This window comes from Kryptolebias marmoratus, linkage group LG12, assembly GCF_001649575.2.
Source record: "Kryptolebias marmoratus isolate JLee-2015 linkage group LG12, ASM164957v2, whole genome shotgun sequence".
Classification (NCBI taxonomy): Eukaryota; Metazoa; Chordata; class Actinopteri; order Cyprinodontiformes; family Rivulidae; genus Kryptolebias; species Kryptolebias marmoratus.
In genome coordinates, this window is record NC_051441.1 from 4,530,946 (window position 1) to 4,543,647 (window position 12,702).

Consider the following 12,702-nt stretch of genomic DNA (forward strand, 5'->3'; position numbering starts at 1 on the left):
GGAAGGAGATAGGTGCCGAAAAATGTACGGAATAGTGAAAGAAGAAGAAGAATAGATAATAAAGAGAAACAGGAAAACAATGGTGTGAATGCTATAAAGCATTCACACAATAATAGATAATAGATAATAAAGAGAAACAGGAAAACAATGGTGTGAATGCTATAAAGCATTCACACAATTACTTATCTGTTCAGTCCGGCTTTTCAGTTAAATTATTAACAATTTTTTACACTTCCTTGTGTGCAAGAGTGAAATACTTTTCTGGGAAAGACAAGAAAGAGAAACTGGAAAAAAACGTATTTGTTTTTTTGTATCTTATCTTACAAAGAAAACCTTATGGGGACATTCTGCAACAATCAGAGTTGATTAACTGAAAGGTCAGTAGAGCTTTATGCTTACAGTGGAGGAGTTTATCAGTGATAAAGTAAAAAACATAACAAGCACAAGAATCTTCAAGGTAAAATCTCCTGTCTGTGAATGAAAACGACATGACCTCCTCGAGCACCTTTCAGATAGTGCTGCACTTATAAAGATAAATGTGTTGCAGAAGTCGTAAACTTGTAGCTTTAAATTTGAGCAGCTATGCATTAAATATGTTACAAGTGTGTAAAATTACATTTCCTTAAATATGATGATAGTCACAGACTTTTAATTTATCATTTATCATGGTGTATTTTTAAATTTAGATCTATATTTCATCTACAACTGAAACCTAGAGGTCACAGCTTCTCTAGTTTGCAGCCAGCCGCTCAGATCTCTTCCTCTGAGACTTTTGCACGTTGCTTGTAGCAAAAGTCAGCCGTATTTGAAGAAGAAGAAGAATAGAGCTCCAAATGTCCCTTATTCTCAGTCAGTCGGCCTCCATCGTCATCTCTGCAGAAACCTACGCTGTGACGCTCCAAGCCGGGCTAAATTTATTCTCAGAGACTTAGTTTCAGTTACTTTTTTTTTCTGTTTTTAATGTCATTTTTATTTTTGTCAGCTGTTTGGTCTTGACTGTCTGTTTTGAGCGTTGCTGACATGAGACAGCAGCATGTTGACCCGACTACACATTTACTTTGTTCCTCGTAATAAAAAGTTTGCTTGGTTAAAAACAGAAAAAATGAACCGAAACAAAGGGGACGTTTCTGCAGAGATGATGATGATGGAGGCCGACTGACAGGACGCTTGGAGCTCTCATCTGATTTGTTGACCCTTGACCAGCTGACCTCACCCACCCCAGCTCACGTTTGTGTTGCAAAAGTACAACTTTTGCAGCGTATTTACCTTCATTTGCACCCTCGCTGTGCAAATAAATGCAAGTTAGCTTTACTTAAACAATATTTTCTGTTGTATGTACTTTAACAACTTTTAAAAACTCAATGAACGTTTCTGTTTTTAATGCCTAAAGTAGAAACTAGAAACCACACGTTGAAGCGTAAAGTGCTGGCTGTTTTTGTGCTGGTTAAAAATAACACAAATCCCACCATTAAACTCCAGAAATGCTAACGAACACGTCGCTAATGACTCCACAGGGTTTCTGTAACAGTAAAGCTTTACATGTTGGTTTTTGGTCAGTATTTTTGTGTTCTTTTTATTCAGATCCAGTTGAAGGATTTTCTTATGACCTGCTTCTTTTAACACACACACACACATTGATTGAGCCCATCTGTGATTTAAACCTGGTTTTCTTCTCAGCACATGTAAGCAACAGCTCAGCAGTGATGAAGCTTTAATTAGGATGTCTTTATTTTTATTTTACTTAACTTTTTTACTGTTTTCCTCTCGTTGGTGTCGCAGTAATCTGAATCCTGAGCCTGAAGGTGTTGATTCATTTCAGTTCTGCAGGTGAGAACAAACTGCTGTAGCTTTTCCTTTAGAGACTTCTTTGTTCATGTATTGATCCAATCGAGCACTACAGTCTGGAGTTCACTGAATGTGTTAATGTGTCACAGAAGGGATAGAAACAAAGTTATAAAGCTTTGCTCTCATACCTGGAAAAAGGAGGAGGGGAAATCCCAAAAATCCAGGTGAGAATATTTTTCTCAGTTCTCACTTTCTCAGTTTTTTGAGAAAGTGAATATTTTTTAGGATATCAGTTCTGGTGTTGTTGCCAAAATGAATTTTACTTACATTATTTTTATGTTACCTGATTTTCTGTTGTTTTTAATCACAGTAATGTGGAACCTCAACAACAGCCTCCTGAAATAAAAAACGCCCCTCAGGTTTCTGCTTCATGTAAAGACTGCAGGTGAGAACATCCTGTTCGGAGTTTTCCTTTGATGACATCTTTATATGGCGTCTTTATCTTTCATTAAAGTGATGTTAGTGCTGTAAACAGTAGAGTCCTCACCTTGTGAAGAAATGTGTTCATGTGTTGCAGGGAAAAAATCAACAAAGCGTTGGAGTTTTACTCTCAGGTCTGGAAGAAAGACAAGGGCGACACCCGAGAACTCAGGCAAAGTGACCTCTGAATGCCTCTTTTTAAAATATTTTTAGTTTAAATAAATGTAAAAAACTTATTCCTTTGAATAAACACCTGGCAAAACATTAAAACCTTATAAGTATTTCGTGGCTGTCAAAGTTTGGAAAAAAAAAGAAAAAGGATTCAATATGTTTTTTGTTTTTACGTTGAGCAGTTTGAAATCAATCTGACATCATGACATGAAGACAGACTTAGAAATTGAACCTTTTAAAAACTAAACAAATAAAGAAAGATATATTTTTTTGCCTTTTTAAGGCTGCTTTGGGGTAAAAATCATATCATTAAGCCAAGAGAGTAAACACTTTTTGAGCAGGCTTAGAAAAGGAGACCAGATCCAGTTTTGAATTATATGTATTAGTTCTTGTATAGCTTTGCTCTTTATGTCATCATTCTGTCTCCCTCAGTAGTTTTCCAGTCAGCATGCCACGCCCACTTCACCTGTTTCCTCTCACCTGTCAGTCCAGCTGTTGTCAGTCTCCCACTTTATATTCAGTCTCTGCCAGCTCTTCCTCACTGGTTCACTGTCAACTCAAGCTTCGATCTGGTTATTACCTTGTGTCTCCCTGCGATCTCTATGTTATTTAGTTTTTGTTATACTAATAATTCAGTTTATTCTTCAGAGCTCTTCGTGTTAGTTTGCATCACCAGTCCATCTAACCGTTGTCAGTAGCAATAAAACCTTTTGTCATAAATGCATAAAAAATGGGAATGTAAACCTTGAGCCTGTTTGCATTATCGTGTCCTTGTTTATTGGGGATATAAACAAAGTTTATACTTTGAATCCAGCTATAAATGGAGTCAAAAGCCTTTGTCAGGATCATTTTGTGCGTCGAAGACTAAAAAGTGTAGGAACCACTGTATTAAAAAGTCTAAACTGAGGTTTCACAAGCAACCTAAATGTTTTACCTCACCTTTTCTAGAAATGTTAACTAAAAAATTACCTGATTTTTAACCCAAACAGATCTAAGAGTATATTTCGTTTTATATTATCTGCTCAGTCAGTGCTAATTAAGTCCTTGTGGTTCTCCAGGTCCCAGCTGAACAGGAAGTGCAATGGTTCTGAAAAGGCCATCGTCACCCAGACAAACACACCGCTGGGATCAAAAGTTGTTTATGACGGGGAAAAGAAGAGAAACCTCAAGATTAACCAGGAAATGTTCAGCATCTTCCCAAAAGTAGGTTATAGTTTTTTTTTTTTTTATCGCCATTGCTAACACATTCATTTTTGTTCGGATGTTAGAGTTCACGAATGGTTCTGAACAATAACTATATGACTATTTTTTCCTTTAATGTTTTCATATGAGTCTTGTTATTATTTTTTTTAAGCTGGGGCATCTTGAGCTAGAACGTACGGTGGCCCTGAGGTGCAAAACACAACAACATTAACAAAAACACAACAACATTAAAAAAACACTACAACATTAACAAAAACACTACAACATTAAAAAAAACACTACAACATTAACAAAAACACAACAACATTAACAAAAACACAACAACATTAACAAAAACACAACAACATTAACAAAAACACTACAACATTAACAAAAACACTACAACATTTCACCAAACCGGAAAAGGTAGGTCCCAGTGGGAGACCTCTGATTGGCTCTCGTCCAATCGCTGATTGGACGACAGCTCGTTTTACTTTTTAACCGGAAGTTACTCTGGTGGACTTCATTTGAAGCAAAGCAAGCGGACATACGGTCAGGTCGCCATGTATTGCCCAAACTGTGGAAAAGAGCTGGTTGAGCCGTCTCCAAACTTTTGTAGCAGTTGTGGCAAGAGGCTTCGAGAAATTTGTTTGGAAGATACTCCACAATGTTCAAGTAAGTTAAAAGCATAAAGGAAGATTTATGTTTCTTATGGATGCTTGCTAACGTGCTAACTTTTGTGGTCTCCAGACCGCGTTCACTGTAATTGTAAATGCAATTAAAAGTACACATATATAATACAGCAGTTTTGTATTGGCCACATATAGGAAGGTCCGTTACTGCTTTATGAACTACTTATAGGGTAATTTGTGTCATTCTGGTTCTTTTGTACTGCGATAAAGCTAGCTGCTGTTCTGACTATCTGCCATACTGCGCATGCGTATTACCATAAAGTATGCTGGATTGACGGGTAATGACAGATAGTCATAACACCTGTTTATCTGTCATATCTGAAGCGAATCCGCACTCAATTGAGAGTTTTGCTAACTTTACTTCAGTTCGTAATACATATCGTCTGTTTATATGAATGTGATGTGCAAAATTTTTCTTTACTTTATTTCTAGCACAACAGACTGTCCCACCATGCACTGCACCAGCCCTCAGCACCTTCCTTGAATACCGAAAAAAGAAAAATGAGGAGCGACAAAAGTATTCTCTTGGGAGAAAGGGCTTAAAGCGAAAGGATAAAAAGAATGTTTGGGTAGGTCCAGTATGCCTCCGACCAAAAACAAGCAGCTTTTAAGTAATAGACTTGCTTAAAGAAAGTTCCGCTTAGAAAAGGTATACATAAAAATTGTTTTACAGTAAACTATCAATTAATGATCAGTCATTAATAATTGAGTAATAACTTTCCAACCATTGTTCTGTTTGTATCCAAATCTGCATTTCAAAAGTAAAAGCTTGAAAATGATTGATATTAATAGTAAATGGATCTATTTGGATGTTATTGTAACATAATACAGGAGGAATTTAAAACAAAAAGAACACGATTGCCTATTCTTTTAATAAAAAAGCATTGCTCGGTCTTCCACTTATTTTTTTTGTTTCAGATAAATATTCGCTTGATGACCATTCAGAAGAATGGTCTACAGGCACAACGTGGAAGAACTATTTCACTTTCAACAAACCCAGATGTCTCTGCCACAGCTCTGCTCAGTCTTGCTGTTAAAAAAATGAAGGACTTCAACAAAGATGTAAAAGATGGACCTTTCCTCCTTCTGTACCCAGATGGGACAGAGGTTATTAATATCCCTGGGACACAAACACCTTTTACCCTTGCAGCTTATAAGGCTGAAGTTGGCAAACCATATCAAAGGATATCTCTTTTCCTCTGCTTGAAAAGAGACTTTGAAGAAGGTAAGTTCAGATGTTTGTGTGTAATGTTTGGCACATTGCAGTAACTTCAATAAAATTAAATTTTAAAACTGTGTAATTAAACATTAGTGCCATGAACCAATCAAGTACAAAGTATACATAGATTGACTCCTACATGTCAAGTTACTTCCTGGAATCTTGAGAAGTAGACACTTAGTTATTAGTTTTTACCAGTGCTGTGTTTGTACTTCCAGATACAGTGTAATGTAGTTGACCGAATACAGTACTTTCACTTAGTAGAAGTTAATTATTTTTTTCCTTGTTTTGCAGTTGTAAAATTGTCAGACTTGTCCGATTCTGACCCAGAAATTGTTATTAGAAAATCCTCAGAGTTTGATCTTGCTGAAACACTAGTAAGTGCAACTTAAAATGTATTTGGTCTGTCTTTTTTATTTGGTTATGTGACCATAACAAGCACATTTTAGCGAAGCTTCATAGGACTATGTCGATGTTTATATGTGAAATTGTGTTTCATTTTCTTCAGCCATGGGAACCTTTGGATGAAAGCAGTCCTTTACAAAAGGTGGTAGAAACAGAGTAAGTTATATTTTAGGGACATATCATAGCATGTTGTGTGTATGTTTATGAAGAGTATTATAGCCTACACTAAATTTTCATACAGTATATACTGGTGACATGTTGAATGTCGATATTTGTAAATTATATGGTTATGGGAACATGTCCTATGAAGTATTTTTAATTTTTTCAAGATGCTTGTTTTTAAATTTTGAATATACTGGCATGGAAATAATTATTAGACCACCCTTGCTTTCTTCAGTGTCTTATAAATTTTACAAGTATACATTTGTTAAGATATATATACAAAAAAGTTCAGAAGAGTTTCAGTCAATAACTTGTGTCAAATTGTGTTACATGTTTTTTTGCAATAACGAGTAAAATCACTTTGCTTCTATAGCGATGGCATTGTACTGCCAAATGTGATTTTAGGCATTCCATATTTTAGTCAGATGATGCTCAGAGGAGTTACAGGGCAAATAACATGATCAAGACATTGAAGAAAACTGGGTAATCCCATAATTTATAACATGACTGCATAGTTCAAAATACCCATTAATATGTTTTTTATTGTCCCCTAAGGAATGGTGTTGCGGATGTTGTACTTGCAAATGAAGTACAACAGGTACAAAACTTTTATTATCTCACACCACAATCCACAGATTTGTATCTCAAACCTTTAAGTAAAAGATTATAGATTAGTCAATAATTAAGTTTTTACTCTTGTCTTTCCTCTGTTTTCAGGTTATAGATTTGGATGAAAACAGCAACAATCCAAGCACCAGTCAATCTGTCACTGTCCAGAGCTCCTGTTACAGGTGTGTAGCGGATTCTGTCATAAATAAGAAGGGTGAGGGTAGTACTCTGCCTGGAAATTATCTATAGTAAGTTCTGTCTCTGTAGTATTTGTTTTTATATCTATATATTTATGTTGCTCATTTGATTGAGACTCCAGACCGAACAGCATGTCGTGCTCAGGGTGGTTAGTGTTACTATTTTTTATAAATAGTAACACTATTTATAAAAAAATATTTATAGTCAGTGTTACATGACTATAAACACTGACTATAATCGATGTAGTAGATGTAAATAAATTTACATCTAAAGTAATTTAATTTACTTTAGATGTTGTATATGTAACTTCTGACATAAATTTAATGTTTCATGAAGGAAAGTTTGAAGTACATCTTTATGCTTTCCCCCGCACCTCATCTATAATGTGTGTACATTTTTGCTCCACAGAGACTACACAAATCTCTTTGAGCCCGTTGTGGATGATGACGATGAGATTGAAGAATTTACAGCAGACAAAAAGCAGGACCTGCCCTCAGACGAACATGAGTTAGTAATTTTAATATTTTAATATTTTGTATTAAATTAATAAGCATCCTGATCCTGCATGTAATTACATAATGCTAAGTGTGATCAATCAACTGTTTTAAGGTAAATTTATTCTTTTCTAGGGAAACAAATGTGCAGGCACATGAGATTATAGCAGAACTGGCCATGTATATTGACCACAAAAAGGTCAGCCGTTTCAATATATGTCGGACTGATGTGTGGGATGGAGCAGTTCGGGGCTTTCAGCGGAGCACATACTCAGACAGGAACGACATGTTCATTAAATTTAGCGATGACGCTGGCTGTTTCGAGGAAGGGTTGGACACAGGTGGCCCAAGGCGTGAGTTTCTAACACTCCTAATGGCCATTCTGAGAACTCGCCCTATCTTCGCTGGACCACCCGAAAGCCATTACATTGTGTGCAATTCCAGAGGTGAGTCATTTTTGAGTTAGTGAAGTACTAGTACTTATAAAATCAAAATTTTCAGAAACATCATCTTATGTTTCTACAATAAGCTGATCTAAGATTTAATTACCCATAATAATTCTGTACTTTGTACCACAGCTGCCAGGGTAGATGAGTACTTTTTAGCAGGAAAGATAATTGCTGTATCCATTGTACATGGGGGACCAGCACCACATTTTCTGTCAAAGAACCTGGTCAACTACATGATAGGGAATTCAAGTTTCAGCGCCACTGTTGAAGATGTTGCAGATGAGGAGATAGGGAAAGTTCTAAAACAGGTAGGAAATGACCTAGGTTAAGGGAATAAGTTTATTGTATGCCATCTGGAGATTATGTTCACATTCAGATTAAGATTACAAAATTATTATAACAAAATAATAATTTCATTGTCTCAAAGCTTGACAAATGTTTTCATTTTGGAAGACCAGATTTCAGCCCATCTCAACAGATGTGAAATCACAAACGCACAAAATGTTTACGCTATTTTTGTATTCATAGCAAAGAAGTTGTCAAATTCATAGTTCTGTATTTCTTCCTGTAATAATCTGCTTGTTTTATAGGTCCTGGAAGCTGAATCAGACGAATCTTTGCAAAATGTGATTTTGCAAAACAGTGGGATGTTCCAAACTGCTGGCAGCTTCAGAACTGTGAAGACTTCTGAGAAGAAAGCTTTTGTAGAGGAGTATCTCAGATGGTACATCCTTGACAGAAACCACAGTGCAATTCAACGGTAACTAATATTAATATATATAAATATTTAAAAAACTATTCTAAAGTTTTATGCTCAATACTCAAGATTATTGACATATTTCCAGTTGTTCACACCAGCCACTGACATCGTCACACAGTAATTTACTATGAAAAAGTAATTAGGTGACATACATGTCATCAAATAAGAGATATGAAATAACTTGATCACATATCAAATTTAATCATCTACTTTTGTTTGTCTTTAGTTGGTAACACCTTTGTGTGTCCTGACAAATAGTGTGAAATGTTGGAATATATTAAGTAATACTTCCCAAATTCTGAGTTTCACCACTTTTATCATCCATCCATTCAGAATTTTATGATGTACAATAGGTATTGTACATCATGAATCAAAATTTTTTTTTTAAATCATTACATAGATTAATCATAGGCATGGCACATGAATAATTTTTCAATCTGATTTATAAGTTTATACTGTTGCGTGACAATTTTGTTTTTGCACATTACTTTGTATATTTAGTTTTTTTCTGTCTTTTTTTTTTAACACATATTGAACTACGATGTGGTTCACATTTACACAGGACATATAATACTTCATATCTATGCTATGAATAAACTACGTTGCTTATGTTTCTGTCCTTAACAGATTCAAAGATGGACTGGCAAGTCTTGGATTTTTCGCTGCACTGCAGCAGCATTCCAGTGTCCTGTCCCCAGTCCTATGTTTCTCTGCCAAGGCCCTAACTGCTTCAGACTTGGAGACCATGTTCAAACCAGATCTCAGCCCAGTAGGAAGCAATAGGCGGCAAAAGGAGGGCAAAACAATGGTCTTCTGGGCAGATTATTTGCTTGATTGCGAAGGTTAGTAAGGGCACATTGTGTTTTATTCTAAAATTGTTCATTTTGTTGATTATTGGGAGGAAAGCAGAACTAAAAATATCATTTGTGCAATGCATTATCTATTAACTAAATTGTTTATCATCTTTCAGAGAAAACAACTGCAGTGTCTGTAGAGGAAGTGCTGATGTTTGCCACAGGTCTAACAGCAATTCCACCTGCAGGCATGACGCCATCTCCACATTTGGAGTTCTTGAGTGATTCACCATTTCCAGTGGCAAACACTTGTGCTAACATACTTAAGCTGCCACTTTTGGAAAGTTATGCCACTTTTAGGGACAACATGGACTTTGGGATACAGAATGCTCCAGGATTTGGATGCTACTAAGACTGCTTCAGACTTGGAGACCATGTTCAAACCAGATCTCAGCCCAGTAGGAAGCAATAGGCAGCAAAAGGAGGGCAAAAAAATGTAAATGTTAAAAAAAAAACTTGTTTGTTTTGCTAAACCGTTTTCCTGTTCTTTTGTTTCTTACAAGTAAAGCAATTTAACACAAATACTCAAAACTTTGTTATAATGTTTAATCCACTTGTTGCTGTTCACAATAACAATGATGATTCATTTGAGCAGGACAGGAGACAAACTATTAAGAGATTTGATTCTGGTTGTTTGTGTCTACAGCCTTGCTATGTGATTGAGCAAGAAATACAGTTCCATAGCTGACTCCCAGTTTTGTGGCTGCTGTTGTCCATGTTGTTGCATGGCTTGCAGTAGGTATTCCTCAATGTCTTTATCGCCACACAACTCTGTCACCTGACTTGCTTCTGGGAAAACATCCAGATCACTGTCCTCAACAGGAAATCCACAATCTCTTGAACCGTATCTGAAAAAGTCAGAATATAATTTATAATAGAATTGTGATGGATATTTTCTATACTTAGTACAAGTACTTGGAATTGTCAGATTTTTCTTTGCTGGTTACATGACCCAGTATAAGTGAGCACTATCAGTGATGCCTTATGCAGTGTATCACAAAAGTGAGTACACCCCTCACATTTCTGAAGATATTTCATTATATCTTTTCAAAATGACACGTTAACACAATGAAAAGTAGTATGCGTACAGCTTATATAACAGTGTAAATTTATTTTTCCTGCAAACTAACTCTACATACAGCCATTAATGTCTAAACTAAAGTGAATAAGTCCTTTGTGAAAATGTCTATATTGTCAATATTTTGTGTGGACACCATTATTTACCCAAACTGTCTTAACTCTCCTGGGCTTGGAGGATGTCCCAAAGATGTTCTATTGGGTTTAGGTCTGGAGACATGCTTGGTTCGTCCTTCACCTTTAACTGCATCTTCTTCAATAAGGCAGTGGTCATCAAATGTAAGTGCATAGAGGTGCTCTTACATTTGTGATACAAAGCTATAGGTTTTTTGTACATATATAATAGATATCCTAACTTGTGCTAACAGCACTTATGCATTATTATGTAATGTCAAGCATTATTTTTATTTGTGAAAATGTCAATTACCTGTGAGGCAAGAGATAGAGTTCGTTTGGAATCCCCCCAGGACATGATGCAAGTCTGCTTGGTCGGATCCTGTGGTTATTCCAGAGATCTTTGCATTCATCCAGGTCTTTCTGCAGAACTTCGGTGAAGCAGAATCTGAGCAAGCACTGGTGCTCATGGCTTCCGTTGAAGTTTCCAGAGTCTCTTAAATCTCCAAACAAGTCCATCCAAAACTGAGACCTGAGGATACATTGAATTAGAAACGGTTCTGTTCTTTTTCATATGAAAATGATTAAACGATTGTCTGTCCTCCATGTCCATAACATTGAATATTAATGTATTTGAAACTGAATATCATGTTTCAAATACATGAAATATTAGTTTGTATTGTTCCCACATACAAACTAAAACTTTGTATAGCATCTGAAATATTCTAATTTGGAAACAAAATATTTGCTAAAGCATTATGAAAATATATGTTTGAAACAAATTCAATATGGCATGTTAACTGGCAACCGACAGCCATGTGACTGCCAAATTCTTAGGCACTTTATATGGAGTTGCCATGACAAAAATAAACAAACCACTAGCTTAGAACTTGCTTTCACCTCATCACAAATTTATAAACAGTAAATAGTACGTTGCTCCATTACGATTTTTGAGTACCCACCTCTGTGTAATACTAAAATTAATATCACTGAAATGTATTGTAGTAATTACTGCCGAACTAGCAAAATTTGCTTAATAGCTTACATGTATGTTACTAAAGCTACCAGAACCTTGTTTTTTTAAACGAATGCTTTACAAATCCGTTTTATCTCAGACTGTATGCTTCTATGGATTTCAGACCATGATCAGCTTTAGCTGTACTTCACATTTAAAAAACACAAATGTACCCACCTTCCTCTTCTGAAAAAAGACCACCATGACTCGATGCGTTGATTCCCTGTGGATGATCCGTAACTGTGGCTTAATGATCCAGCATAATAATCCGTATGCGCATGGCGAAGGGCACACTGTATTGCTGCCAGAGTCCCGTTCTCTGTGCCGAGGTCTGTTCGTAGTCTCATTGGTATCACTCCAAGACTCTTGACACAGTTTATATAATGCTGGGCAATGACAGAAGGATTGTTGTTTGTTGACCCGCAAACAAGCCACATCATTCTTCTCGAAAAACCATCAATGCATCCTGAGATGGCCAAGCCAAATGGCTTCAGTTTATCGTAGCCATCTACATGCCATATGTAATTGGGCCCCATAGAATGATACGTGCGTCTTGTAAACCTCCTGCGAGTCCTCAGAGCGATGCCTTGAGGATTCAGCTGCCTCAGCAGTCTCATTACAACATCACGTTTGACACGCAGGTTGTGTTTTTGTTTGAGAATTTGCCACATGGTCCGATAGCCAAATAATTGCCCTGGTCCTCTCAGCTCGGTCATAATGGCACGCCTCACTTCAGGGAGTGGAGAGTAGTTACCTCTTCTATGCAGTCCTGCTTCTTTCAAATGATTTTTTAGTGAACGCATACTAACTGACACTTCGTGGTTGGTCCGAAGCATGTCCAGTATTATCTCATACGTATGCCCTGCCTCAAAATACTGTTGAATAGCAGAAGCAAGGTTTGGATCACCTAGAACGTTCATGTTTCTAAAAAACACGTGAAAGAGTAACTTCCGGTTAAAAAGTAAAACGAGCTGTCGTCCAATCAGCGATTGGACGACAGCCAATCAGAGGTCTCCCACTGGGACCTACCTTTTCC

At 36.5% G+C, this 12,702-nt stretch overlaps 3 protein-coding genes across 3 annotated transcripts in view; 2 read left to right on the forward strand and 1 right to left on the reverse strand.

Annotated features, from left to right (window-relative positions):
• Positions 1–3,411: 3,411 nt before the first annotated feature.
• The window catches only part of LOC112451005 (alpha-2,8-sialyltransferase 8E), a gene marked incomplete at its 5' end in the record, with an annotated part of 13,836 nt that continues 4,545 nt past the window's right edge, over positions 3,412–12,702 (forward strand). Inside the window, one exon of the mRNA XM_025008887.2 lies at positions 3,412–3,639. Within this exon, the coding sequence (XP_024864655.2) occupies positions 3,412–3,639 (228 nt within the window). The remainder of the gene's footprint in view (positions 3,640–12,702) is intronic.
• On the forward strand, positions 3,996–9,489 carry LOC108243755. The gene is made up of 12 exons (XM_025008895.2): positions 3,996–4,293; positions 4,743–4,879; positions 5,229–5,535; positions 5,824–5,906; positions 6,038–6,090; positions 6,652–6,694; positions 6,814–6,887; positions 7,312–7,410; positions 7,533–7,843; positions 7,976–8,154; positions 8,437–8,606; positions 9,234–9,489. Exons 1-12 carry the CDS (start codon positions 4,182–4,184, stop codon positions 9,451–9,453), a joined length of 1,788 nt encoding a protein of 595 aa, XP_024864663.1. The 5' UTR covers positions 3,996–4,181; the 3' UTR covers positions 9,454–9,489.
• Positions 9,278–12,695, reverse strand: LOC108243756. Its single transcript, XM_017429418.3, has 3 exons — positions 11,844–12,695; positions 10,965–11,183; positions 9,278–10,308 (listed from the first exon to the last, which is right to left on the reverse strand). Exons 1-3 carry the CDS (start codon positions 12,584–12,586, stop codon positions 10,101–10,103), a joined length of 1,170 nt encoding a protein of 389 aa, XP_017284907.1. The 5' UTR covers positions 12,587–12,695; the 3' UTR covers positions 9,278–10,100.